At 41.8% G+C, this 26,058-nt stretch overlaps 1 protein-coding gene across 10 annotated transcripts in view; it reads right to left on the bottom strand.

The window, feature by feature from the left end:
* Window positions 1–26,058, bottom strand: part of PTPRT (protein tyrosine phosphatase receptor type T) — a 382,611-nt gene that overhangs the window by 182,285 nt on the left and 174,268 nt on the right. For all 10 annotated transcript variants that reach the window (XM_065850187.2, XM_071815733.1, XM_065850189.2 and 7 more), the window contains exon 7: window positions 22,563–22,856. In XM_065850187.2, coding sequence (XP_065706259.2) covers window positions 22,563–22,856 — 294 coding nt within the window. The remainder of the gene's footprint in view (window positions 1–22,562; window positions 22,857–26,058) is intronic.

Below are 26,058 nucleotides of genomic sequence, written 5' to 3'. Positions count from 1 at the left end.
CTACATAATAGAGTTAACATAAAACGCCATTCCCTCGGAGTTAAAAACATGCAGTGAAGGTTCATGAAGAACAGTGTAGGGTAAAATATTTGCATGAAGATCTCTGCAGCCTTTCCTCATACAGTGGGACCCTCCTCGTTCATCACACCTTTGGGAGAACAACTGGCTTTGGTCTGGCTGGAGTAGGAAGCATTATTTCCCCTTTAACAGGATGACCATCAAGTCCTATTTTCTTCCCCAGTTCTCCTCAACCCTTGGCTAAAAATCCTCAGATCCCTGATTTAATCTGCAGCTTCCTCACTCCTCATCCGCCCTCCAACACACACTAATAGCTGATACTGCAAAATTAAGTATCAAGGATGAGGGAACTTGGACTTCTGGTCAGAAGAATGAGCTTTTTGAGTAAGAGGAACAGTAAATTAAAAGGTCTTGTTAAAAGAGGAGACAGTAACCTGTGACATACCCCACTTAAGGCCATGACAAATAAGTAATAAAATCAATCACAGAATAAACTAGGTTGCAAGTCATCTGGTCCAACTCCCAACCCAAAGCACAGCTAGCTCCAAAGTTACATTCAGCTTTGAAATTCGAACAGACCCATTTCTTCTGGTCCTCTCACTACACATCTCCAAGATGATTTGGCTCCATCCTCTTTATTACAACTGTTATTCAGACACCCAGCACCTGCTCACCTTCCCGCAAGACCTGACATTCTGTCACCTTATGGCCACATCAGCCAAAGCCACCACTTAACCTTCACAGTCCCAAACTGATCATGAGTAGAAGATTCAACTGAGAATCTCCTCTTTTCGGCTCATCCAGCACCTGCAGCCCTGTATTATTCTCGCTGCACTGCAAAAACCCTCTTGGATTATTTGCGTCCTGCCAACCTGCCCTTCCAGCAGATGTTGGGGAGAATGAACTTCTACACAAAAAAACCATTTCCAAGAAGGTCCGGTAACCCACAGGCTTCCATAGGACCCCACAAATAGACTTCACACCTCCCAGTCCATAACTCAGTATCATCGCTACGACCTGAAGCCAGTTACAGACACAGGCGTTCCTCCCCATTTAAACTATTCTAGCACAAAAAATTTAGCATATGCCATTTTCTTTCACAAGCATGGGAATATCAGGGGGAAAAGGATGGTCTTGTACTCCCCATGAAACAAGAAAAATCAAGTTGAACATATGTTGCTCATGATCTTGGAGAGGGGGAATCTCTCAACACCCTCCTCATTCCTTGATGTCAGAGAGTTTGCCAGGTTCTCCCTGTTCCCATTCACACCAGGGTTGTATTTTGGTTTTTTAAGCTGAAATTGACTGTATGAAGTTTTGACAGTCTTGACAGCATCGTGTGTCTTCCAAAGCTTTCCAGCATGAATCACTAAGGAGCGAACTGTACGCAAGTCTGCACCAGCGGTTTGGTTAACTCATCAAAATTTTACTCCACAACAAAACTCTCAGGACTCTGCCCTTCTGCTCGCCAAAAAGTAGAGAGGATTCTCACATCAATTCTTCCAATTCCTCCTTAAAAACTGAAAGAAGAATCACCTTGCAAATAGAATTCAACCTTGGAGGATGATAAAAGGCCAATGAAATTAACAGCGAATGTAATTTTTCTTTCAAATCTAATCTTGCTAGTGGTTTGGAATAGAGAAGTTTGTTGCCTGCTTTGCTGCACAGTTCACTGTGCAAAGGGCGGTTAGCAACTGAACACTGTCTTCTTTTGAAAACAGGCTGAAAAATAAAGCAAGCTCACAACATGAACCCCAGAACCTGTTAAGGGATTTGACACGGACCGCTTGGCCACGATCAGTGACCAACTGGGCGATGCAGAATTTTCCCAGTTGTCACAGATCTCTAAAATGCAAAATGTGGCTGTTACGTCCATTGAAGTCCATGACACCACACTGATGTACACCTGTTAAATATGCATTCATATAAATATGACTGAAAACTGCTACTTCTGCATGTTCTCATCCCCTCCATAAACCTTCACATCTTCGGTAGCTGCACTCATCAGAATCGCAGGGGCCAGAAGAACAGATTTCTTCCCTACATTCCCAAATTGAGAAGGATTGAAGGTAAAGTAAAAAAGACTACGTCCCACAGGAAGGGATGAAGGACAAGGCAGCGTGCAGCACATTAAACCGTGAGCAACTCCGCACCCCTCAGGTCCTGGCTGAGCACCATGGTCAGCAGAAGCACAATGACTTTTAGAAAAAACAACATTGGAAAAAGTACTCCTGCGTTATAGCCATCATTTACTTACAGGTAATTGTCTGTCCAGCTGGTTATTGCAAAGAGAGGTGGATCTCCCACAGTGCTGTGCTACCTGCGACATGCAGGACAACACCATTTCTTTGGTTGTTGTATCTTAGAATCATAGAATCATTTAGGTTGGAAGAGACCCTCAGGACCACCGGGTCCAACCATAACCCAACTCTGGCACTAAACCCACGTCCCTAAGAACCTCATCTCCGTGTCTGTTCAACCCCTCCAGGGATGGCGACTCCACCACTGCCCTGGGCAGCCTGTTCCAATGCCCGACAGCTCTTTCCAGGAAGACTTTTTTCCTTATATCCAACCTAAACCTCCCCTGGCACAACTTGAGGCCAATTCCCCTTGTCCTATCAGTTGCTACTTGGGAGAAGAGACCAACACCCTCAATGCTACAACCTCCTTTCAGGCAGTTGTAGACAGTGAGAAGGTGTCTTGACAGACACCCTGTTACTGTTTTCATATAGAAAGAGCAGTATTCTCTGGCAGGGGTTTTTCTTGCCAGGGCTGTTGGCAAGCCCACTGTTCATCTACATTTCTAAGAATTTTAGTTTATCTTGCAGCCCAGGAATACGGGTGTTTTTTCAAGGCCCACATTCATAATAGAAAAACAAACAGCAGCCATCACGAGCGAGCCTGAGCAGTTAGTTGCAAGCCAGGCTTGCCCACATGGCGCTTTCGAATTCTCCTCCCCAACAGACACATAACCCTTGTCCTCATGCACCAGTAACCTCCTGCATCATTTGATACCCCAACAGAAACTCCGGGACATCAGTCTCAGACTTAGCAACTGTATTTCTCATCCTTTTGAAAAGATGGAGGGTGAAATGGGAATTGACTGATACGGCTTCCAGGTCCCCACTACCAGGTGGCAACAGCAGCGGTGTCACCTCACGACCCACGTAAAACGTGGTGGTTCCACCCCACTCCAAGAGCAGCAAATGCACCATCACAGCTGCTGGCACAATCTTACCCCTCCGGCCATCTGAACCGAGAACGAACATCACAGGCAGAGAAATAGAAGCCATAGTCTAATTCCTTCCCTAAGTCAGGATTCTAGTTGAAAATAACTGAAGAACCTTCTTTACCTAGGAAAAAAAATGTCAAGTGAGCTCCTCCAGGGATCTACATTAAATCCATTATTAACCTAGCATACTGTAAAAATGGTCATACTCCACAGCACTAAAGAAAGTAACTATCAGGTAAACAACTCTGTAAATCCCACAAATCTTTCACAACTCAATGTGTTTAATAACGGTACCTCACTTCAATGAATAATACACAATAACGACTACATTAATATAATAATTAGGTTTTTGCTTCCCATCTATCTGCCACTGCGTAAACGTAGAAGTCAGATCTATGCATTTTTTTGACAATTACCATTTCTTTTCCTCTATTTAGAAACAAATGTAATTACTTCAACTCGAGAAGACAGAATTACTTCTGCAGCAGAGTCAAAACATGCATCAACACTCATTTTCTATAATTATTTCACAAGCAGCTCTGTCTGGCATCTTGCTCAAATGAAAGGAGTTTTCAAAAGGCCTTTGGCTACTTAATGAGCAGCACACAATTACAGGCACAACCGATGGAAAAAAACAAAGGAACAAGAGAAGAGGTTCTCACCATTCATTTAACCTGCTGGTTTAGTGTCTGCCTTTAAACTGAAAATAGCTTCAGAGAACACCATGAACCTCCTCATCCCCACACTTTCCTACTGCACTTGACAGCCAGTGAGAGCTGCCAACAGTCTCTCCCAGGACGGAGAAGTGTCACGGCTGGGACACAAATAAATACTGTCTCTTCCCATGGTTCCCTTCCTAGTAATGTATTATTGCAGCATCTCGAAAAGAGTGCCATGATTAACCTTACATTCTTTTTCAATTATCGTTTATCAGGGCTTCTGTTTAGACTGAAAAAGCACACACAGCTCCCACGTCCCCAGTGAATTAACACATAACAGAGTGCCCACACTTAAATGGGCCGTAGAGTTAAACATTACAAGTAAGAACAAGTGCGGCACGGAGCCAACATTAAGAAGCGATGAGAGTCCCTCACTGCATCAGTTACAAGTCCGGGGTATGAACGGGGGCGTTTTGCAGCAGCAGCCAGAAGCAAAACCCCCAGATGCTTATTTGGATTATCTAGAGCTTTGTCTCTCCGCATTCGAAAGAACAGAAGCTGAGGACAGGAGGAACAAAAAGGACAGGCAGGAGGAGACAGCCTGCTCCTGACAGCCAGATTTCTCTCTTCAGTCTTAAACCAAAATAAAATGTGACACAAGTATGACAAAAGGCTATTCCCCTTCCACAAGGTTCCTACAGAAAAGCAGCACAGAAAGTCCTGTTTATTCTTCCAGCCTCCGCACTCCCACACAAATTCATCACCCTTCCGACACCCAAAGCCTGACAACTCCTGCCATGAGCTTTTATGAATTAAAAAGGAGCTATTTAAAATTCAAATAAGGTGGCACAGTTATTAAGATATTTTTATACTCTTCTGGGCTTCTAAGACAAACTTAGAGTTTCTTCGCTTCTCAAACAGGTGTTTTTAGGGCACAGGAGAGCGAACAGCACATTCCGGTTCCACACTCCATTCACTTCACTGATGACAGAGTGATTAATAATAACGTAGAACAATATATTAAAGCAAGGGGTAAAGTAGTCAGAACATACCCAGCCTGCAGACAGACAAGTAACAAGAAAGCGTCTTAGCAGTGCGAAACTCTAATAAGTAAAAAACAAAGAAGTACCTTCAGGTTTAAGTAGTTTTAAACCCACTTTGTAGTGCGATGAGCGTCGATTTGGCAGGGGAAGAAATTAAACTTCTAAAGATAAATCTGTGGAATCACAGACAATTTGTAAAATGGTGACAAACAGTTTGCTGTAAATTTAAGGGATATTCAGTGCAGTGAACAATCGTAACATCTCCAATCCAGATACCTAAGCAGAACAGAAATCTGGATGTTTCAAGAACCGAAGATGAATTTTAATGACTTAAGAGAAAATTGAGAAAGGAAATTGCCTTTCAAATCTTCTTCCACAGCAGTTAATGCTTCAAACTGCCACCTACTTTACAAGATGAAACCTCATTTTGTCTCATCTTGGGATGGCAGAACCAGTAACTAAGGATCCAGATGAGAACCTGTACTGCATTTTAAATGCGAGAGTTACCACTTGGGCCAGGAGTCAGACTGAAATCCACATTTGCCACAGATTTTATTTATTTCTTTATTTTTAGAGCCTGAGCCAGGTTACTTAATTTCACTGAAACTCCTTTCCCTACCACGTGCAGGGACAGGAAGGAAGCTGCTCAGTTTTCTCATTTGGCTTTAGAATCTGTTTAGTATTTAGCATGATTAAAGGTCACAGCCTGTCGACCCTGCAATGAGTTACATCCAAAAAGCAAGAAAAAGGACTCTGATTTCACTAAAGCACAAGGCAAAGGGCTGAAGACTCAGTGAACAGGCTACAAGCCAAAAGGAAATCTATCAATAAATAAAGCAAAGTAGCAATAAAGGCATCACTGCCAGATCCTGGGACTAAAGGACTGGGACAGGTATTTGAGTGCATGCCCTTATCTTTCCTTTTCCAGAGACACTTCTGTGTTCCCCCCATATGCTGAGCTGCTCCTCATGTCACCGAGACCTTCTGGAAGGAACCTCCTTAACCACAGTAAGTTGAGATGGGCTGCAGAGCCCAACCAGCCCCGGCCCCCTCACCTCTGCTGGTTCTGGGCCCAGCATCCAACCCAGCACCATATCCCCATCTCTCACCTGCCAGTGTGACCCAGCAACCGCTGATTAATACAGGCAAGGTTTGCTGCATCTGCCTCGCCAGGGCATTCCAGTGACAAACTAGTCCCCTAAGGAAGATTTACCAAAGTGAAATGCGATATATCACTGAGTTCCTACAGTCAAAAGCAGTGATAAGTGTGTCCCAGAGTGCGGAGTGTTAGTTATAGCAAACACTGGAACCAACATGTTCTTACCCTCTCCGTTTCCAAATGTGCCATAATATTTACGGCTACAATATCTTTCCCCATCAACCCTTTAACTATCTCCTATAGAGTCTAATTAAAATGAAGTATTGTAACATACAATCAACGCTTGCATGCTATTGATAGATACTTGCAGATGTTATGATAGAGAAAATAGCTCCTCAGTACTGATTAACATAGAAAGCTTAACAGAAAGTTTCTGTATTTCCCTCGCTGTATGTTGTTTAGCATTTTGACAAGAAGAAAGTTTCATTCTGTCTCCTCCATTTTACTTTACTAACACTTCATACTTGAACATCAGTGCTTCGAATTAGGCAATAATTAGGAGATTCCTCCTCTTTCACCTGCTACTTCAGCCTCAGCCACATTGCAAACAGTAACCACCTTCAGATTCCTTTTCAGCTTTAGACAAGGGTCTCAGTGTACAAATAAATGTGTAAATATGTATACAATGTAGAAGTAAATATATCTTTATACAAGGTATAAATAAATATAATAGTGACTGAGGAAGCAGGGAAGAGAAAAACCATAGAAGTGAAGTGCAGGATCTGGGGGTCAGGTCCTCTTCTTTCACACAGGTAGTTGTGTGTCTGCTGGCTTGTGTACACACACGCGGAATAGAAAAGGGGCAAAGCACATTCATCGAGTTGCTAAATTGTAATACAACGACTTTACCACGTTTTATGCCTCTTTCTGTCCTCAATTAGTAATGTATCAGGACATGAGTCCCAGATAAACATGAGATTCCCACAGCACAAACGCACAAGGTGGCAGATTCTATGGAGCCCTTTTACATGTAAGTACACACTGTATACATTAGTTTCTCTATACAATATATTGCAGAAACAAAATGTCCTCAACTTATGTTATTATAAAGAACACATGATATGGTATCAAATAATTAGATCTTCCCTAAAGTTGCTTCTAAGCAAGCGACATCACTTAGATATCTAATTGCCATACATTTTACTCAGAGGTTTTTTGCCCCTCCCTATGACCACACAACTTTTTAAGTTTAGTTCTTCAGGCAATTTGCCCCCCAGTTATGAAACTGCGTCTAAGAAGTGTTATAATGGTTAAATTATTATTATTTGAAAATGCCTCGCAAGTTCTCGCAAAGGTTAATGATAACCCAGAGGTCTTACACAGACAACACAATCTGCAGGATGGAAAAAAGACTATTCCAAGATACCTCATCCTCCTAGGACAATATCTAGAACCTGAAGGCAGCAGGACTCACTACCCACCTAACACACCGGTCAAAACAAATAGGCACTTGAGAGCTGAAAGCTGGCAGAGCACTTAAAGGAAACGAAGATCTGAGACTGTGCTTTGAGGGAGGAGAGGCTCAGCTTTTATTCCCACGAGGACGAAGCACCAGCTCAGCTCTGAAATTCAAATACTTGTTTTCACTAGAAGAAAAAGGGATAATAAACCTTAAAATAAAGGAAAGAGAAGTAGAGAGGTGATAACGTAAAAGTTGAACAGCCCTCAACCCAGCACAGTGAGCTCAACAGCATCCCAGACATCCACTGTTCCTCCCCTCTACATTGAACACCGCATATTAATACCATAATGGTTTTATATTAAAAACATAATAATAATAAACACACTATACACACACAAAAAAGAGTACAATGCAATGTAAAGGCTGCCAAGAAGCTGTGCTGTCCTGAAACACGTCAAACCTCCTCTTATAAACATCTCTCCAGGGTGGTACATCTTGACACCCATCTGTTGTCTCAGCAATGTAGGACACGTAAAGCTCTGCAGATCCCGCTGGCTGGCACAGTTCCTGAGGCTCCCACACTCCTCTTCTAACAGACAACATATTACATAGAACACAGTTCCCTAGATAGTCTAGGGTAGTATTTTAGTGTAAGCAAAGCTAAAATTATTGCAAGCTATAGAATTCGGTGAGTACCTTTGAAAGAAACCCAGAAATCTCACAGGAGTTTTGGGAGCTAAGAACTAATAGCTGGGAGTTAATTGTGACCAGTAGGGGCCACAGTGCCACGTATTTCCAGCAGCAGCAAAGATGTCCCTGGTTGCTCTATGGGGATCTCTGGAACAGGCACCAGATCTTGTGCCATTTCCCACCAGTACAGCATGAAGAGTCACTGTAGGTAGTGAGGGAATTTGCTTGACCAGACACCTTTTGAAGCCAGAGAACAGCAGTTCCAGGCAGGTTCTCAGCCACGCACAATGCTCTGGCTTCACATCCCATCATCTGTTGACTCTATTGGAGCTGGACATGAGAGCAAATAAGGGGTAGATCCAATACAGTTGTTTTATCAACCTGCCCCCTACCTTTACTCTCCTTATTCAAAGAACTACATATGAACCATCCACATATCTACAATGAACTCTCATCTTCCTGTCCCAGGTCGTCACAGGGAAAGCTGTTGGTTTTGCCAGTATCTCCAGGTCGAGTGATGGAACACAGACAGCAGCCTGGAAGCAGGGGGTCAGTGCCAGCAGTTTCACATGGAGAATGAATGAGCTGTTTGTGACTGTCACATTTTCATAGAATCATTTTGGTTGGAAAGGCCCTCAGGATCATAGAGTCCATCCACATCCTAACCTAACTCTAGCACTAACCCATGTCCCTAAGAACCTCATCTAAACGCCTTTTAAACACCTCCAGGGATGGTGACTCCACCACTGCCCTGGGCAAGGGAAAAGGATAAGCAAAAGGAAGGTTTAAAAAACAAAAACAGGACCCAATTTACTGAGGGTTTATTATGTATGGAGTGGGGAATGAGACAGTTGGTTTCTGACTCAGGAGTTTTGAGCTCTCTGGACCAACAATACTGTAACACTCATGAATATCACAAAAGCAAAGCAGAAAGGATTTTTAAGGACAGACCTGTCAACACAATCTGGGAATCGCTCAGCTTTGCTGCCCAGAATATGACCACGTTATTGTTCTTCCTGTGCTCTGAATGCACAACGAGGCAACCGGCAGCGGTGTGAAGGGAGCCCGGAGCATCTCACAGCGTCCTGGGCTCCCAGGGGGGAACATCTGCAGTGCTGCAGGCTGCAATTTGCTCTTTCAGCCTAATTCCTCTAAGACACATTTAAAGAAAATGCTGAAGGTGATGCACCAACAGCACCCTGGCCCTTAACTCAGGGCACAACCTAAGGAAGGATTTGTTTCATAAAGTCTTAAAGGTGTTTGAGTTTAAAAAGCATTCCTATCTGTCAACACATTCAAATACATGATCACAGGCAATACCATTTCTTGATTCCCGTGCAAATCTCATGCACAGCGCGGCAGGTTTTGTCCTCCTCTGGTGAATACAGGAGATTGCTGCACGATGTTTATAAAGTTTGTAACTCAGGCAGCCAATTTAATCTCATCCTGCCTTGTTTTTCCCCCCCTAACCTCTAGAGGATAGCCTGCTTTGAGAGTTATTTACCTGCAGTGGGAAACATGCGGTCAGCACACAAACGCCTATGTCTAGGTAGGTATGTCTGGGTTAAAACAGGAACTATTAAGATTTGCTGACAACTGAAAAGGTCTGAGCAATCCAATTCAAAGCGGTCAAACAGCTAAAACTGATTGCACCAAGCGGGAGGGTTTGCAGAGGACAGGTGCTCCAGCTACATGAAATACATCACCGAGTGCGGAAAAGCTGTTTTACAGGGACCAAAGGGTATAGATTTTAGTCATGTAGGAGGAAACTTGGACTCTGCTTGCAGATCTCAGAGACAGCGAGAGAAAACAACATTAGAAGGCAAGAGCTGAGTTGGCTGAAACAGCCTCACATGCAAAACCTGTTTGAAAATGAGGCAGAGACTGGGGAGCAAAAAAACCCACATGTGGATGTCTGAATCTTTGTGCTCTTTATAGCAGAAATCAGACATGATTTCATTTATAAAAACCTGTCATGTGCATTTTACATGACGGGTCATTCTCAACACAAAAGCTATAAAGCCAGCTGAGCACTCGGAGAAATCGAACGCTTCAAATACCAGAGTGTTCAGGGCAGGGGGGGCAAATTAGCAAATTAGGTCCAGGAGAAGTTGGGCCACAATCCTGTTCCTGTGCAGCTGGAGCACAGAACTCCAGCCCTGTGGCTGCTGGACCCCACTGCCCTAAAATGGGGAAGAGTGGGGCTGTTTCTTTGGCTTGAAAAACTTATATACACAATTCTAGACCTGAGATGCAACTGCAGAAACCTCTGGGGCCTCCTCCCAAATGGGCTCTATAGCATCATATTGTTCTGACATTATTCTGCCTAATACTCATATAATAATATAATATTTCTGTAAGATGAATAGCATAGCTCCTCATAATCCCTTTGAGTTCATTAATTTAAACTGTGATTCCATAAGTGCTTCTGCAGAGCCTAACACTGCCAGGTCTATAATTAGGTAATCACGGGCACACAGCAGCAATCACAGACAAATGCTGAATTATTTGCAAGGTCTTTCTTCATAGTATGAACAAGGGAGGTGCATTTGGAAAAAGCAAAACTCATTCCTCGTTCTTTTAAACATTGCTACTTCTGAAACCTAAGTATTCTGGGGGATATTTAAATGAAGACCCATCCCCTTCCCACCAGCTTCACCCAGCGCTGACCTCATGACAAAGCACTATTGAACAGAAAATTTCATATTCTACACATAGGCAAATGACCAGCGTGGCTGTGCAGATAGCAGGTCAAATAACCCTCAGTTATTTTGCTAGAGAAACAGTGCATTTCACAGAACATATGCGGGTTTTAATATTCTTTCATCACATTTTATCTGTGCCATCTAGAATTGGGATTCAGGTTTATTCTGAGCTTCTACAACTTCTCTGGTTTCCCCATAGGTGTGTGTTGCAACTGAGAGGAGGTGGTCAAAGGATCCAAATGCTACTGGAATATTACGGTTTAAAAGCTTCTTTATTTTTAATTATTGTTGTTAGAATAAATGCACAAAGTTAAGGGGATGAAGTGCAAATATTTTAGAGCAAATTGCTCTAACCAAAAAAAAGCCAACCCTCTTTTTCTTGAACAAAGAAACTCAACAGCACTGAAGCAATTCAGAGCAGAAATTATACAGCCCATGCTGTTTGAAAATCATTTTTTAGACTATTTTGTGCTAAGGCAAAAATATCCCACCACTCCTCTCTTTTTAGGTCCTCGCATTGTACTTTGCTGAGCACATCTGCATCACAGGCGATGCTCTGCCTTTCCCTCCGTCATAAACAGTGCTTACTTTTAAAACATCGCAGTGTTTCGCTGCCGAGGGACATCCCCGTGATAGAGAAAAGGCAGCGAGCTGATAACGACAGTGCCTTCAGCACACGGGTACATCTCTACAGCCTAAGGAGTATTTTAGCAAGATAATATTACTTTTAGCGCAGGCCACCATGACCAGGTTTGGAGATTACTTCTTGGTACAAGCAAGAGCATCTTTTAAATTGAGACATACGTAGAGACAAATCAGTCTAGACAAACTATCGCTCATAGGAGCACCAACACCAACCTGGGTCCAACCGCGCTGCCCGCAGCATGACAGCCTTGTGAGATTCACTATAAATTCCTGATCGGATGCAGCATAATATACCGATATTATACAAAGCACCTTTTTGCACAGAGCGTGATTCCGACTCTTTCACACTGAGGTATTTGCTTGTGCGTGAAAATCAGGAAATATTTGCTCGGCCATGCCAGCGGGATCAGGGGAAAGCTATAAATTGGCAAAGCCTTTTGTAGATGGGAGAGGGAGGGTGGCAGAAGGTGCGGATCTGGAGTTCGCATGCACAACACTAATTGAAAACAGCTTCAGAACACAAACGAGAACACCAGCAGTAGCTACAAAACTCATTTGTACTCCATGGATTTTATGTCAGGTGTTGCAAAGTTCGTCTTTCAGCTCCGTGGTTCCCGATTTCTCCAGAAGAGCAGGGCGGAGACCAGAATAAAAAAAGCTGAGTTTTCCCAAAGGAAAGTCTTGTAAGTGGAACTACTAGGAGTGCACTGGTGAGTGATTTTGAGGAAAAAGTTAACATATGTATTGAGATGTGGTGAGAATCGGCCTTTACAAGAAACTTATCACCCCACGCCCCTTCCATTGCCACAAAGCAAATTATAGGATGCAACATGCAAAGCGGTAATGTCTGTACATGACAGCATGCAACACTTCACACCAGGATTTTAATCCATTGCATGCGTCGAACAACAACTCAAAGACGTTTGGGCTCTCCTATAGCAGCAAGGTTATCTGCTTTGACTGAATTCAAACCACAGTTTGAATTCTGTATGAAATTCAAAAACATTGCAGCTGTAGACTTGCTTTAGGGCACCGTTTCTTTAGCGACAATGGGGTTCTTTCCACCCAGGAAAAAGAACTATGGTGAAATTCGTACAGAGGAATGTGATATAAATATAAAAATAAACATTATAGCAAAGTGACCTATAGAAGAACAGGTGGGAAGGTTTACTCCTGTACTAGGTCATACTCCTCTATCTGAGGAGAATGAAACCGACTGGGAAGAACAACTGGTTTTATAAATATACATACAGTGGTTCATATGTAAGGGAGCTTTTTTTGCACTATGCCTCCTCTTAAATTCGGCATCCCATCCTCTGCCTCATTCCCTCCTCTGTTAAAAAAAGACAACTTAATGCCAACAGTTTATCTTCCTATTAAAAACATCACTAAAATTTTATCACTTGAAGGCTTTATCTTCAAAGCGACAGCCTTCCCTGATACATAATCTAATCTTTCAAGCTCACCAAAGATTTTCGTCAAACTTCATTAATTGGCAAATCAATTTCTGGAGGTTTGGATCTATTTGCAAGATGTACTTCCCCCTCCTGCTACTTCTTCCTTCTCTAGTAAATGCTACAAAACTTTTCGGAGTGCCACAGGGAGGAAACTGCCATGTTCAGGCTTTCAGATTTTGTTATGTCGTGAGTTGTGGTCTCGCTTTAAACCCCTTCCAATGGTCTCTGCACCGTGATTTTAGTTTAATAGTTTGAAGGATTATTGGCAGCTAAAATGAGGATTTGCAGATCTTGAGTGAAATTCATTGTAATAAGAGCTGTCGGTCTGATTTTGATGCTCAGGCCTGCCTGCCTCCCCGGCAGTATCTGAGCACTTTGATATGGTCACAGTTACGCTCTCCATGAATGCTGTTTCTAAAGTCAAAAAAATCACACTGCTTCCTATTTTTAAAAAGCCCAACTTAAAGCAAAAACAAAAAAGCTTTTAAGCTTTTTAGCTTATAAAACTAAAAGCAAAAAATAATTTAAAAGCAGTTGAAAGCATTTCCTCTTTTTTCCCCTCATCACACTTAGTGGAATAATAATTAATAAAATGGTAATTGAGTTGATAAGCCCATAACCAGTGCCATGGTCAGAGCAATCACCTGGATCCCAAGTCAAAGCCTGGGGAGACTCAAGGTCTTTGCTTTGTGTGATGGGAACTGAGATGCAACGGGCTCCCTGCAGCCACCTCTGGTTCACTCTCGGTTTTGTCACGTCCGGATGCTGTAACGTAACGGGTCACAGAGATGTCCATGGACAGGAGAGGTAGTTAGAAAAACAAACCTCCATTTTCAAGCACAACCAGTTAGAAAATGCAACGTACTTGTGCAGACAGACACACACACCATCACACAAAATGGGTTTGGGACTCTCATACTCCATCTGCTGGTCCTGCAACAGTTTTTAAGACATCAACATGCTGCCTTTTTTCAAGCCTGTGCTCATCTGGATAAGCTGGCAAGTGTTAAACAAGAACTCATGTTCATCTCAATATTTCAGAGTCCACCGGGGGGAAAAAAAAAAGGGTAAAATATTTATGACAAAATGTAAAACAACTAAACATGTAAGGAACAAAACCTTCCCTGAATGTCTTACAAACACCTCAGGGTTAAAAGCATTAACACGAGGTTAAAAATGTAGTGCTCTCTTCCGTTTGGCCCCCGCCTTGCTTTCGTACTTTGTGTTAGAGCTTCCAAGAAAGCCAATTAATGGGCAGTTTATTCTTTGAAATGTTTAAAATTGGGCACTTTCAGTGTATAAACGCTGAAGTCCTCTTATTATTTGAATGCTTTTTAACGCAGACTTGCATACATTAAAAACGCATTTCAAAATGAGAGGCATTTATGTTTCAGCTGTCTTTGGAAAAGCAGAAAGAGAAAGATAAGCAGGAATTAGTGAGCGGTGTTTGTCCCAGGACAAAGATAGGATCGTGACTATGCAAATCCATGGAGCTTAATCAACGCTTTGCAAGGCTGAGTCTGTCATTTTGCTCCCAGGATGAGTTATGGTGCATATTACATAGAAAAGGAAAACAGGCACCTCCCTTCGGTCGCTCCTCAGTGGAAGTTCAATACTTAACACATGCAACTGCAAGAATACACACATTGCATTATCCTTCCCAGTTTCCTCCCACTAACTGGGCTTTTCACACTCATATAAAGCGACATCTGGAAACTATCATCTCATCGCACACCCTCAAAAAACGAACAGAAGCAGTAATAATATGGTAATAAGGGACGAATTTTTATGAAAGATGACACTTAACTGAAGACTAAAAGACACCATGCAATTTAAATAAATTGCTTTTAGCAGGGGACTGAGTGACAATCAAGAAGAAATGCTTGGCTCATTTTTGCAAGTGGTGGGTTAGGTTTTCAACGGGTGTAAAATGCTGACTTTGGTAAAGCGGTACCAGTTTTGCACCAGCTAATGATATAGTCCCATGAAGTCACATTCTCAGGACCACACCAGAGACGCCATTGAATTGAGGTTGCTGAAATGAAACTGCATGAGCAAAGAGGAAAGAAGTTCTTTAACACATGAAATATCTGCTTATTTTCCTTCCCTCCTTCCACAGTTTAAGTGGGAAAAAAACTCAATTATTGGAATGCATACAAGAAAATACAAACAATATTGTGTTGTACAAAGATGAAAACTCTGTTCCCTGATTAACCCAGGATGGCTTGGTCATGCAGAAGTTGATATAATTGTGGTTTAGGTTCTCTGCATGACGTTGTGTCCAGGCTCCAGTCTAGAAGATCTGAAACTTGGACCTGACTCTCCGGTCAATGACCTTGTATGGGGTCTCCATGTGTGCCCAGGATATTTCAAATAGAAATACAGCCTGGAAAAACGGCAACAAGGGAGAAATCAAACTCGTTTATATTCATTTAAAATGTCATTTAAAACCGCTTTCACTTAGGAAAGGACTGTGCACAGCCCAGGTGTTCGGTTGCCTCAAATCCACGGTGCCACTAAATCAACCAGCGCTCAGGGATTTAGGTTCAACAGAACAGAATAGGGTGGCTGTTGTTTTCGGTTTTGTCTTTATGTCCCTCCGTCCATTTCTGTGTCTTCACATTAGGAATACTCAGGCTATTTGGGATGAAACCTGGACAGAACTCAGGAGTCAAGAAATACAGAAAAGAACAGTGTCCTGAATTCAGCTGGTGTGAAAATAAGTGCTACTTAAGCATAAGTTCACTTCTTTTGGAAGAAGTCGCAAGGTCCCATCATTCACTAGAATTATTCTTCATGGCATGAAAGCCTAATGCCTTTATTAAAGTTGTCATCTTACTGACCAGCCTGCCCACTCAGAAAATAAAGCTATATTCAAACCACATTATAGTAAGCCACTAAAGTAAACAGCAAAACCAACCAAGCAGAAACAGCGTGGTGTGAAAATGAATAACTAGACTTCATCCTAATAAATAAAAATTTTTAAAAAAAGCTGGATAACAAACTGTCTTTGCAGATTAAAAAAAAAATAAATCCCTAGAATTTAAATCCATCGTGAGCCAAATCCCTCTGGAAAAAATCCAGACCAAAGCACTATTATGACTGCTGTTATATTCATAATTCTATTTATGCAGACTAAGATAAGGGCAATCAATCCACAGGCCTCAGGACAAAAAGCTGATGTTCTGCAGGGATCTGGATAAAGAAACTTCCTCACCATATGTACCAGAGCTAATCACAGGTGGGAACAAGCTTTGCTAGACTCAGGAGTTTTCAGGTATTGAAATAAATATCAGATTTGTGGTACAGTGTTGTGCTCCAGCAGGAAATCCCAGCCTATCCTCTGAACATTGCTGCTTTCCAACACACTAAATTTAAGCCTGAACTTTGGATGGACCATACTTGGTCTCACACCAAACCAAGTATCTGTCAGTTCCACCAATCCGGCCTTCCAGGAGTCCTGTATTCAGTCAGTCACCGAAGTGCACCAACACACTTTGCTTGCCTTCACCAGGTCATTATCTTCCTTTCTCCTCCTGAATTATTTCTGTTCCATATAGGTCACAACTTGCTGTATCCCAGATAACATAGCTCCTTCTTGAATCAATTCCTCTACAGTAACTAATTCATAGATCTAATCTATCCTCTGTTCTTTGAAAAACATCTTTCCAGTTTGATCACGTTTCTACAGTCAGTACATCCATAACTTGACATTGATAGCTCCTCAGAGACACCTTTTGCCTGCAACACCCCTATAGACCCCACCAACTTCATCTCTGCAGCTTGAAGAGAAAACAGAAATACCCTTTGCTTCCTATGGAGCTCTGTAGTTTCAACTGAAGCATTGTCTATATTGTCCAAGAGCTCCAAAGGTGCATGTGGGGGCTAAACAGATGAGACCTGACAAAGAGACAAGAAAAGCATCCCGACGTGCTCATAGCCACAAACTGCGTGTCACCTAGAAATACTTCACCTTCTCTTTCAGCTGTTTTTAAAGGGTAGATGCTGTATTTCTACTCCCCCAAAAATTAAGTGAGGAGGGGGAAGGAATAACGCAGAAATCAAGATACATTTCTTATGTATTTAATCAATTTGGCAGGACAAATCGTCATATTCTATGCAAAACGGATTTGAAGCTGTTAGTATGTGATACAAGTGAAACCTTCTCTTTCAGCTTTGCTACCAGGCTGTTCCCAAGCACAAATGGGGGATCAAGGATCAAAAAGAAGGAATATCATATTTTTGTAACTGTCTCCAGCTGACATGCCGAGGGCTATTGCGGCGGAACGAACACCGTTTAATCATCCAGCTAAACAGGCAAAGACACTCAACCCAGCCCCAGTCCCACAGGGTTCATGGGATCCAGGTGCCAGAACTCAGAGACAGGATCCCCCTATTCTCACCAGCTCACCTGCTGCTCTCTACAACTCTGGGGAACAGGGGTTAGCGAGAGAAAAACAACTTCATTTCCTTGTGCTACACATGCCTCTGTTTCAGGGAATTCAGCAAGACAACAAACCCAAAGACAAGCAGAGGTTTGTCTTACCATAGCTGAGAAAAAGTCCCTCACATCAATACCAATACAGAAAATAAGAAAATCAGGTAGGGTTTAATTTCACCATTAATTCACCACAGGAATTATTTATCAAAAGTAGGCAATCCTGCCAAAAAAAAAAGCATCAATTTTCCCAGTTGTCTCCACTTAAAGTTATAGAAGACGATGAAGCTAAAATTTAACTAATATCAATAGGGAAATGAATGTATGTTTTAGGACAAGGTTTAGAGTAACTCCAAGTTAAATCACTCTAAGAATCAGTGTTTCTAATAATACCTACACATCAGTTGTACAGAGTTCTTTCTCAAATTACTTGATACGCTATTTGTGTAGAGCTTTGACTCATAGCAGATTTTTTCCAGGTTTTTTAATAAGCTTGAAAAAAAATGAAGGCAGCAGTATAACAACCCTGAATCTTGTTTTTCAACATTCACACGTTAACGTTTCCTATTTAACGGGAGCTATCACCTTCAAATTAAATCAGAAAGCAATATTTTTAAACCTGTTGCAACAACTCGTGCTGACTCAGCACAGAAAGTAACCTCCTGATTGTTCAGTTTGTGCATTTCCCAAGAGCACACAACTACCTCCTTTCTCTAACATAACAGAGCAGCAGACACAAATGTTTCTATCAAGTACAAAAACGTAGTCTTAAACCGACAAAAAAATGGCAAAAGCCGCTTACTACTCGTAACGCTCTAAGGCTCCGTGGCAATAACCTTTTAATAATAACCAAAGGAAAACGTTTTCCAACTACTATCAATATTATATCAAACTCTGACTGTGCAGATTATTTGCATTTACACCAGCTACTTCATCCTGACTATTTTTAAAAGGAGCAATTAATTCAGGCACAGTGCTGAAGACTAACTTCTATTTCCCTAGGCCAGGAACAAACACTGAATATTGACCTTGACAACTGCTCCTTTCTCCATTGCCAGATCACATCCTCTTGCTGAACAAGCCACCCTCTGGCAACCCATCTCGAGACACAGGTTGCATGGGATCCATGTGAATTTCTTCATATGAGGACAAACCTCCTATTCCCATAAACTGCTTCCAAGCTTCAAGGTCACAAAACCCTCCTCATCTTTATCTTATGAGTCACCTGTTGTCATCATCCAAAAAGGCAGAGAGGCTAATGTTCAAGATAGCTTTTACAGATAGTATTTTTAACCAAGGTCTAAATATTATTTTTAAAGAAATTCTTATCTCTGTCCCTTTATTAATATTCATTGAAATGTTACTCTTTGGCCTTGCATTTCATGCAAGTTCATCCCACTAGAAGGCAGATATTTATTCAGATGAGGTTTCTGTCACACACACAATGGCAGCCTCTTCTGCAAGGTCTTCCCTTCTCTTCCCCACCCACCACAGGAAAAAAGGACTTTTCCCCTTTTCTCCCTTTTCTGTGGCAACTGGAGGAAAAAACCAAAAACAGGAGAATTGCAAATAAACACAGAGAAGAAAACATGCCCCAAACCTCCCAACTGACCGCTCTCCAAAGCACACTCTTGAATACAGCCCACGGAACAAGGATTTTAAAGAGCTCTGTTTAACTGTTGAGGATGGCAAAAAAAGACACACTCAGAAGACCAGCGCTGAACTACTGGGCACTGTTGGGAACTAAGTTCAAACATACTGTTTGGATCCTGTTATCTCCCCCAACCTATCATTTTGGGGGTAAATACCTAATATTTTATATCTATCTTTTCTTTAACCACTCCTCAACCTTCTGCCTGGTCTGAACCTTCAGCAGTTTGTCTCTTTTCCCCACTCCCTGCTGAGCAACTCTTCCCTCTGACTGACAGTTCACTGGTTTATGCCTCCAGGTCATTTAATCTTCTCCTGCCCTAAGCCACGACCTATCACATCACCACCTATGAGGAAACAAAACCAACCACCACAAAACCCACAACAACAAAATCACAATTCCTTTACTAGGGCAGGGCTTGCCATATTTTCCGGCAGTGGGCTTTTCCAAATAAGAGGCAAGATAGGACTTCATTTTTAGCATCATCTCTAAAGATCAAATATAAATGAAGGCTTGTAATGCTGTCCTGTAGAAAACCCAGATCATCACCACTGGGATAACGGATGCCTGGGCACATACTCTTTATAGATAAGATGTTATCCAGTTTAATAAAACTTCTTTGTGCTCATTTAGAGCAAGACCTTTCATAATTAGTTTTTATGGGTTCTATAAAATGAAAAACTTTTTAAAGTCCATGTAAACAACTTCCACTCACTCTGATCAAAAGCCTGAAAGTCCTGAATGATTTTGGTAAGAGTTGCATCATGGTATAATGACTTTCTAAACTCATGCTGAGCTATTCTCATCATGTTTTTGCTCTGATGCAAGGCCAACAGTCAAGAAACTCTCAGCAGATATTGCAGCTTCAGAAACGAGCTTCTGTTCCTCGTTTTCAAGTGGAAGACAAGCGTGGTCCTTCCCAAATCCTGTTCTTATTTAGAGATGAAAATAAAAATAACAATCTCATTGCAAGGTGTCCCTAAATTGAGGGCTATGCCAGTTACTCAGACTCCGCAGCACACAAACATAGAATATCCACATGAAAAGACATTAAGGAGATTATTTAGTAAAAGGAACATTGACTTCTCACTGTTGAAAGGTTGCAGACACCTTCTACTTACGGTTACAATGATTTCTTGCAATTTAAATAAGTAAATACCTATTCTCCAATATAGGTAATATTCTCTACTATTATTTCTGCAGTCAATTTTGTCACATTTATTAGTGGGCCTAATCAACACAGCACCAACACTAAACAATTCAGTAAAACAGGATTACTCTGGTCATCTACTGATTGCATATAAATGTGTAGGAGATTTTGGCACTTCCCTCTGGCTAAGAAAAAATAATGACAAAGAACCAAAATAAAAATCACCTGAAAAAAGCATCACCACACATCCCTCAGCTATTTAAAAACCCCTCGATCTTCATTGGTGTCATTTGGTAAGTACTATAAGAGAAACAAGACAGTGTTACTGTTTTCTTGGTTCAGTGCATTTTGGAAAATCTTTACAGTGGACGTTTCATGTAATTATCCTCAAAATAGGGCGGAGTTCCTAGACACACAAAAACTGCAATAACAAGTTGCATTTTCTTGTCTATCATTTCAGTTGACACTTGGGGAAGTTGTACACTTTCAGATATTGGTGACAGATATTCAGATATTGGTGACAGATATTTAGATACTGGTGTCGCTCTTCCTTTGAGTCCATGCTTAGATCAAGATCATCACAATTTCTCCCACACAATGCCCTAAACAAAACATAAATGCCACCACCAATCTCAATGAGCTCTGTATGACAACTAACTTGAATAGAATGACCTTCTCCAGTTAAGATTTTCATTAGTAAATTAGGACAGAAAACAATGAGTGGCACAAGTTAGCCATTTTGAACAAATTACCTACGTCATCCTTCATTATGTCGGTTGATATCTGTGCTGAGCAAGGAAACTCAGCAATTTGGGATGCGGTACAAGACATCATTAAGCACAAAGCCAACATCCGTGTTTTTGTTTGTTTGTTTTTTACCCTGAATTAAACTAAAGAAAGCGTTCTTTACAGGTAATATAGAAGAGTTTGCATGCTGCAGAGAGTGCTGCAGTCACATTGCGTGAACTGCAGACCAGACCTCAGCGTGTCATATTTCATTATGCAAAATGCGCAGTGCCAGGCTTGCAGTTGTTTCTGCTGAAGGTTAGAGAATTTGACCCCACCAGTGAAGGAGGACACAGCCAAAAGATGAGGAGCAGAACATGTGCCCATTTCCCAAGCAGGCCATGACATCACCCGTTTCACTTCATGCTTTGCACCCAGGTGCAGAAGAGCCTCCAAACCTCTACCTCCTCTGAATGGACAGGTGCTGAATACAGCAAACACCTCCATGCCAGATATACTCAGGGGTTTTTTTGTTTTTAAACAATTTTTCTCAGAGGGACATCAAACGTTCGCTGCTTTATAACGTGTACAATGAAGGAAAGGCAGTAAGGATGTGTCCCCCACCCCACAGTGCCCTCAGCCTGCCAGGTTTCCTCTCTTGGTAGAGGACGAGGATCCTGCTGGTGATGCTCATGCTGGGACCGTGGGTGAGGAACACAGATTGCACTGTTTTATCCCATCCCAGGAGGGTATTTGGTTGTTCTTTATGCATTCTTCATGCTTCAGACTTCCTATTGGGTCAGAAACAGCAACTGGAACCAGAATGCTGTTGCATACGCTCTCCGCTAATTAAATCCACTTGCTGCCACCCAAGAATTTGTGGGGAGGGACGGAAAGTTGCAGAAAAAGGAGAGCAGCCTTTTAGTCTCTGTCCTTTGTTCACACTACTGTAAGGACCTTGCAAAAATTACAAACATGCAAATCCTGAGAAGAGACTTGTGTGGTGGAAAAAACACACGAGGTAGAAAACCGTTCTGTTCTGCCCCTTGCAAGGCATAGAGCTTGATTTCCCTTAATGGCTCATGATTAATGTATGAAAACAGGATGAACAGCAACATGATCCTTCAGTTTTTCCTGAAAAGGCCAATATGGCTTAGAAAGAAGATAGACTTTTTCTGTCCCTGGATCAAATTTGATCTGTTCCAATATGAAAGACAAAGGGAAGATGCTTCACAGTGTTTGAACAGCTTTTTTTTTGTCAGAAGTGAGAAGAATCAGTTCCATCAAACTGAAGACAAATTTGCCTACTGGAGAATTGGTTGGAAAACTCGTTTCGACAGAAAGCAGCCATACTCTCCAGCAAAAACTTTGGCAAACACACTACATGCATAAAACCAGTTTCTTAAATACTTGAATGTGGAATAAAAGGTAAAATATTCCAGGATAGATCAAAATTGATAATTTCATTTCCAATTCAGCTCACTGACGAAGCACACCTGCAATAAGGATGTGTGGAGGACCCTTTGTAATGTGTTAGTAAGTAAACCAAATTACCTGTGCCATGTTGTAAAGCAGCAAAAACCCTACCTGCACATTTTGTTCTTGTCGTGAGGGGTGGTCCAGGGGGTCCTGTCCCTCCTTCTCCAGGGCGGGTGAGCAGCACTCTGATCTCGTACTCCACATCAGGATCCAAGTGCCACAGTTTGTAATTGGGGGAGTCTACGATGTGCGTTTCTGCCCAATTCCCAGTGGTTGTCCGATACTCCACCTCTTTCAGGATGATGGGTCCATCTCCGATGATGGAGTTGGCGTTGGGTTTGATCCACAGGTACGTGGCTCCAACAGCCAGAAGCTCAGGAGGGGCAATAGGAGTTGGGGGCTCTGTAGACAAAAAGAAACCACAAGAGGCCTCAGACAATTTTGTCAAAAGGATCAAATTTCCACTCTGTGTCTGTACAGCAAGGCTGTCCCCGAATCTTTTGTAACATGGGCACAGTTTCTCCTGTCATTTACAAAATCTTTCACAAGAGTTTAATCTGTTACTGAAAAGAGCTTGGTTTCTTTCATTTGCGTTAAAAATTCAGCCCCCTTACACCGCAGGTAGTATTACCAATTCGGAAACATCTGCAAAAATAGAGTAACCACAAAGCAACTTCCATTTAAAATAAAACACAAACATCACTTCTAAAACATCAGGCAGTTTGTACTTATTTCATTCTTCGAGTATATGAGTAGTAGCAGTCAATATGATATTGGAGGGTGAGGGGCAAAAGTGATCTTCAATAAAGATAACTCAACATATACCATGTAAAAAAATCCTCCAGTACAACAGCTTTTCCTCTGCCCTGTGACCTGACACGGCAGAATAAATATCACAATCATTGATCATGGTATGGTGGTTCAGCCGAAGTGCAATGCTTAACACGACACAATTAGCAATGAGTGGAAAACTCAAACACTTGCTCATGTTGTGGTTTCACTAGGCAAAATAGAGGTTAAAAATAGGATATATTTTCTAATCAAAGCCCTTTCTGCGCGTCTGAGAAAATACTAGGATAAATTTTCTATTTAAACTCTGGAGATCTTCCCATAATCAATGGTATCAGTAGTCAGGATGCTGCTAGAACCAGCTCTAACTGGGGCTCTTGGTAACTGGGGCTTGGAACTAAGAAAAACTCCAAGGCACCAGTGAATCAACACCTCCTATCACCTCTGATTGCAAAGTTTGACTTCATGAGCAAAGATACTCAAGTGAAGTCTGCATGAAACCTGAAGAGCACCTACATGTCTGAAAAGCATGAGGAGGATGGAACCCAGCCCCTGAATATCAGCTCTGTGATAGAAAGAAAAGCAAGCTAAGACAAGACATCTCAGCAGCCCATCACCCTTCAATGAACGCTACAGAAGAAAAGCAATGAACAAATAAACACCAACCAACCAACACCATTTACAGGTCTCTGCCTGCCTAATTCTTATTTTTTTCCCCCTCTGACAGCATATAAATAATATTTGAATATTGGAAACCGCATGAACTTGGTGGTTTTGAAAACCTGAGCTGAACCACACAAGCAATTCCTATAACCTCACCTCGCTTTCCCTCTTTCACTCTCTGATGTGGTTTGCCCTCAGGCCAGACGACACAAACTCTATGCTCTTGTGAATATAAGGTGACAAAAAGGACATCTCTGACTCAGTAAAAAAAAGCGATAAAGGTTATAGCATGTCATTAATTTTAGAGTTCTGTGGGAGTTATTGTAAACCCTTTTTAAAGGTGATTCCTCAGAGAACTGGAAGAATCCAGGATGCTCAGAAATGTGGGAGAAAGGAGTTTGAGCACCACATGATGGGAGGAAGATGGGACTTTACCCTCTGGAGAGGTCTCGCAGGTTAACGGCTGCTCAGTGAAGAGAAACAAATGCACAGAAACCATTATTGTACAAAATGATCAACTGAAACGTTAATTTCATTTCCTCTGGCCAACTAATTGCAACGAACCACACCACCTCCTTGAGAATAACTGCAGTAGTTGCGCATTGTACCTCTGGAAAAAACAAACAAACAATGGGATTGTAACAGTAGCAGGTATCCAAAGTGAACAAAAACTAATGTCACAAGAAAAGTTTTCTGTGGAATGTTTGTTTCTGCTTTTATTTTGCACCGTTTCCCTAACTCCTGCCAGAATCCTTTTCTCATATGAAATGTCAGGCTGATTATGTTTTGACTGCATAAAGATATTTCTCCAAGAAATTTGTTTTCAAGAAATGCATGTAGGTACATTTCCATTAAAAATCAAATCATCATAAATCACAAACAGTTTATTACTGTTTCTAGGTACAAAACAATTAAAAGATAGATTTAGTGACTTTTATTCCCAATGCAAAAATGACATCTTACAAGTCGCACCATAGCTGAACACAAGACAAATTAAATATGAAACTCCATTCTCCTGAGCTGTAGACTTCAATAGCAACATGTTCTGAGTTACTCTGGGATTTGATTGCAAGTTAAAAGAGATTTACTGGACTGAGCTTGATTAACAGAGCAGTTTATCCTGCTAAACAGACATGAAAGTCTCATCTACCAAGTTTAAAAACTACTGTTGCCAAAGTGATTTAAATGAAGACGACACCGAGCGTTGCTGTCTTCTCTCTTTATTTTAGGCCAAACCTAAACCTCCGCTCCCCACCCCACCCCCAAAAAAAGGTGTTGATGCTTTTCCCTTCCCCCTCCCCCCATCAGTTTTCCCTTTTCTAAGAACCATTTGAAAGAACAGGTGCTGTAGAGAATTAGGAGTTTAAACTATTGCTCCTATTTTCTGAACTTGAGAAACTAAGCTGTTATAGTAGTTATTCAAGTTATTCTTTCCTACTGGCACCAACTGGACAAGGAGCAACTTTCCTAATATCTCTCTGTGTCCTATTACTGCAAGTAATCTAAACAAGTTACCCATTATTTAGCAAAAAACAGCGCACAAAGAATGACCATTTTTGCCCTTTGTAACTAAACACGCCAGTTACAGATGACCAGCCTGATGTTATGAGCTAAGCATTTTAATTAAAATCTCGATGTGTTCTTGATTAAATAAACATGGTGACAGATTGGCCTTGTACACATGTAATTGTGATCAGCCACATTTTAAGCTCCATTTGATCCAGACAGGATTTTACGTTAACAAGCTTTGTCCAGCTCGTTGCTCCCTTGCAGCCATTCTCCGGGCACAGAGGAGGAAGGACCAAGGGCATCTGGAACAATAACTGACTCAGAGGTTGGACCAGCTCTGCTGGGAGGACAGGCTGAAAGAGTTGGGGTGTTCAGCTGGAGAAAAGAAGCTCCGGGGAGACCTTATGGAGGTTTTTCCATACTTAAAAGGGGCTGATAAGAAAGATGGAGACAGACTTTTGAACAGGGTCTGTTACTACAGCACAAGGGGTGATGGTTTTAAACTAAATTCAGGCTGGACATGAGGAAGGAATTGTTGCTCCTGAGGGTGGTGAGAGCCTGGCCCAGGTTCCCAGAGAGGTGGTGGATGAACCATCCCTGGAGACATCCCAGGCCAGGCTGGACGGGGCTCTGAGCAACCTGA

The sequence above is a fragment of the Patagioenas fasciata genome, chromosome 16 (assembly GCF_037038585.1).
Source record: "Patagioenas fasciata isolate bPatFas1 chromosome 16, bPatFas1.hap1, whole genome shotgun sequence".
NCBI classification, from domain to species: domain Eukaryota; kingdom Metazoa; phylum Chordata; class Aves; order Columbiformes; family Columbidae; genus Patagioenas; species Patagioenas fasciata.
The sequence above is the reverse complement of the archived record's forward strand: the minus strand, read 5'-3'. Positions and strand labels throughout refer to the sequence as shown.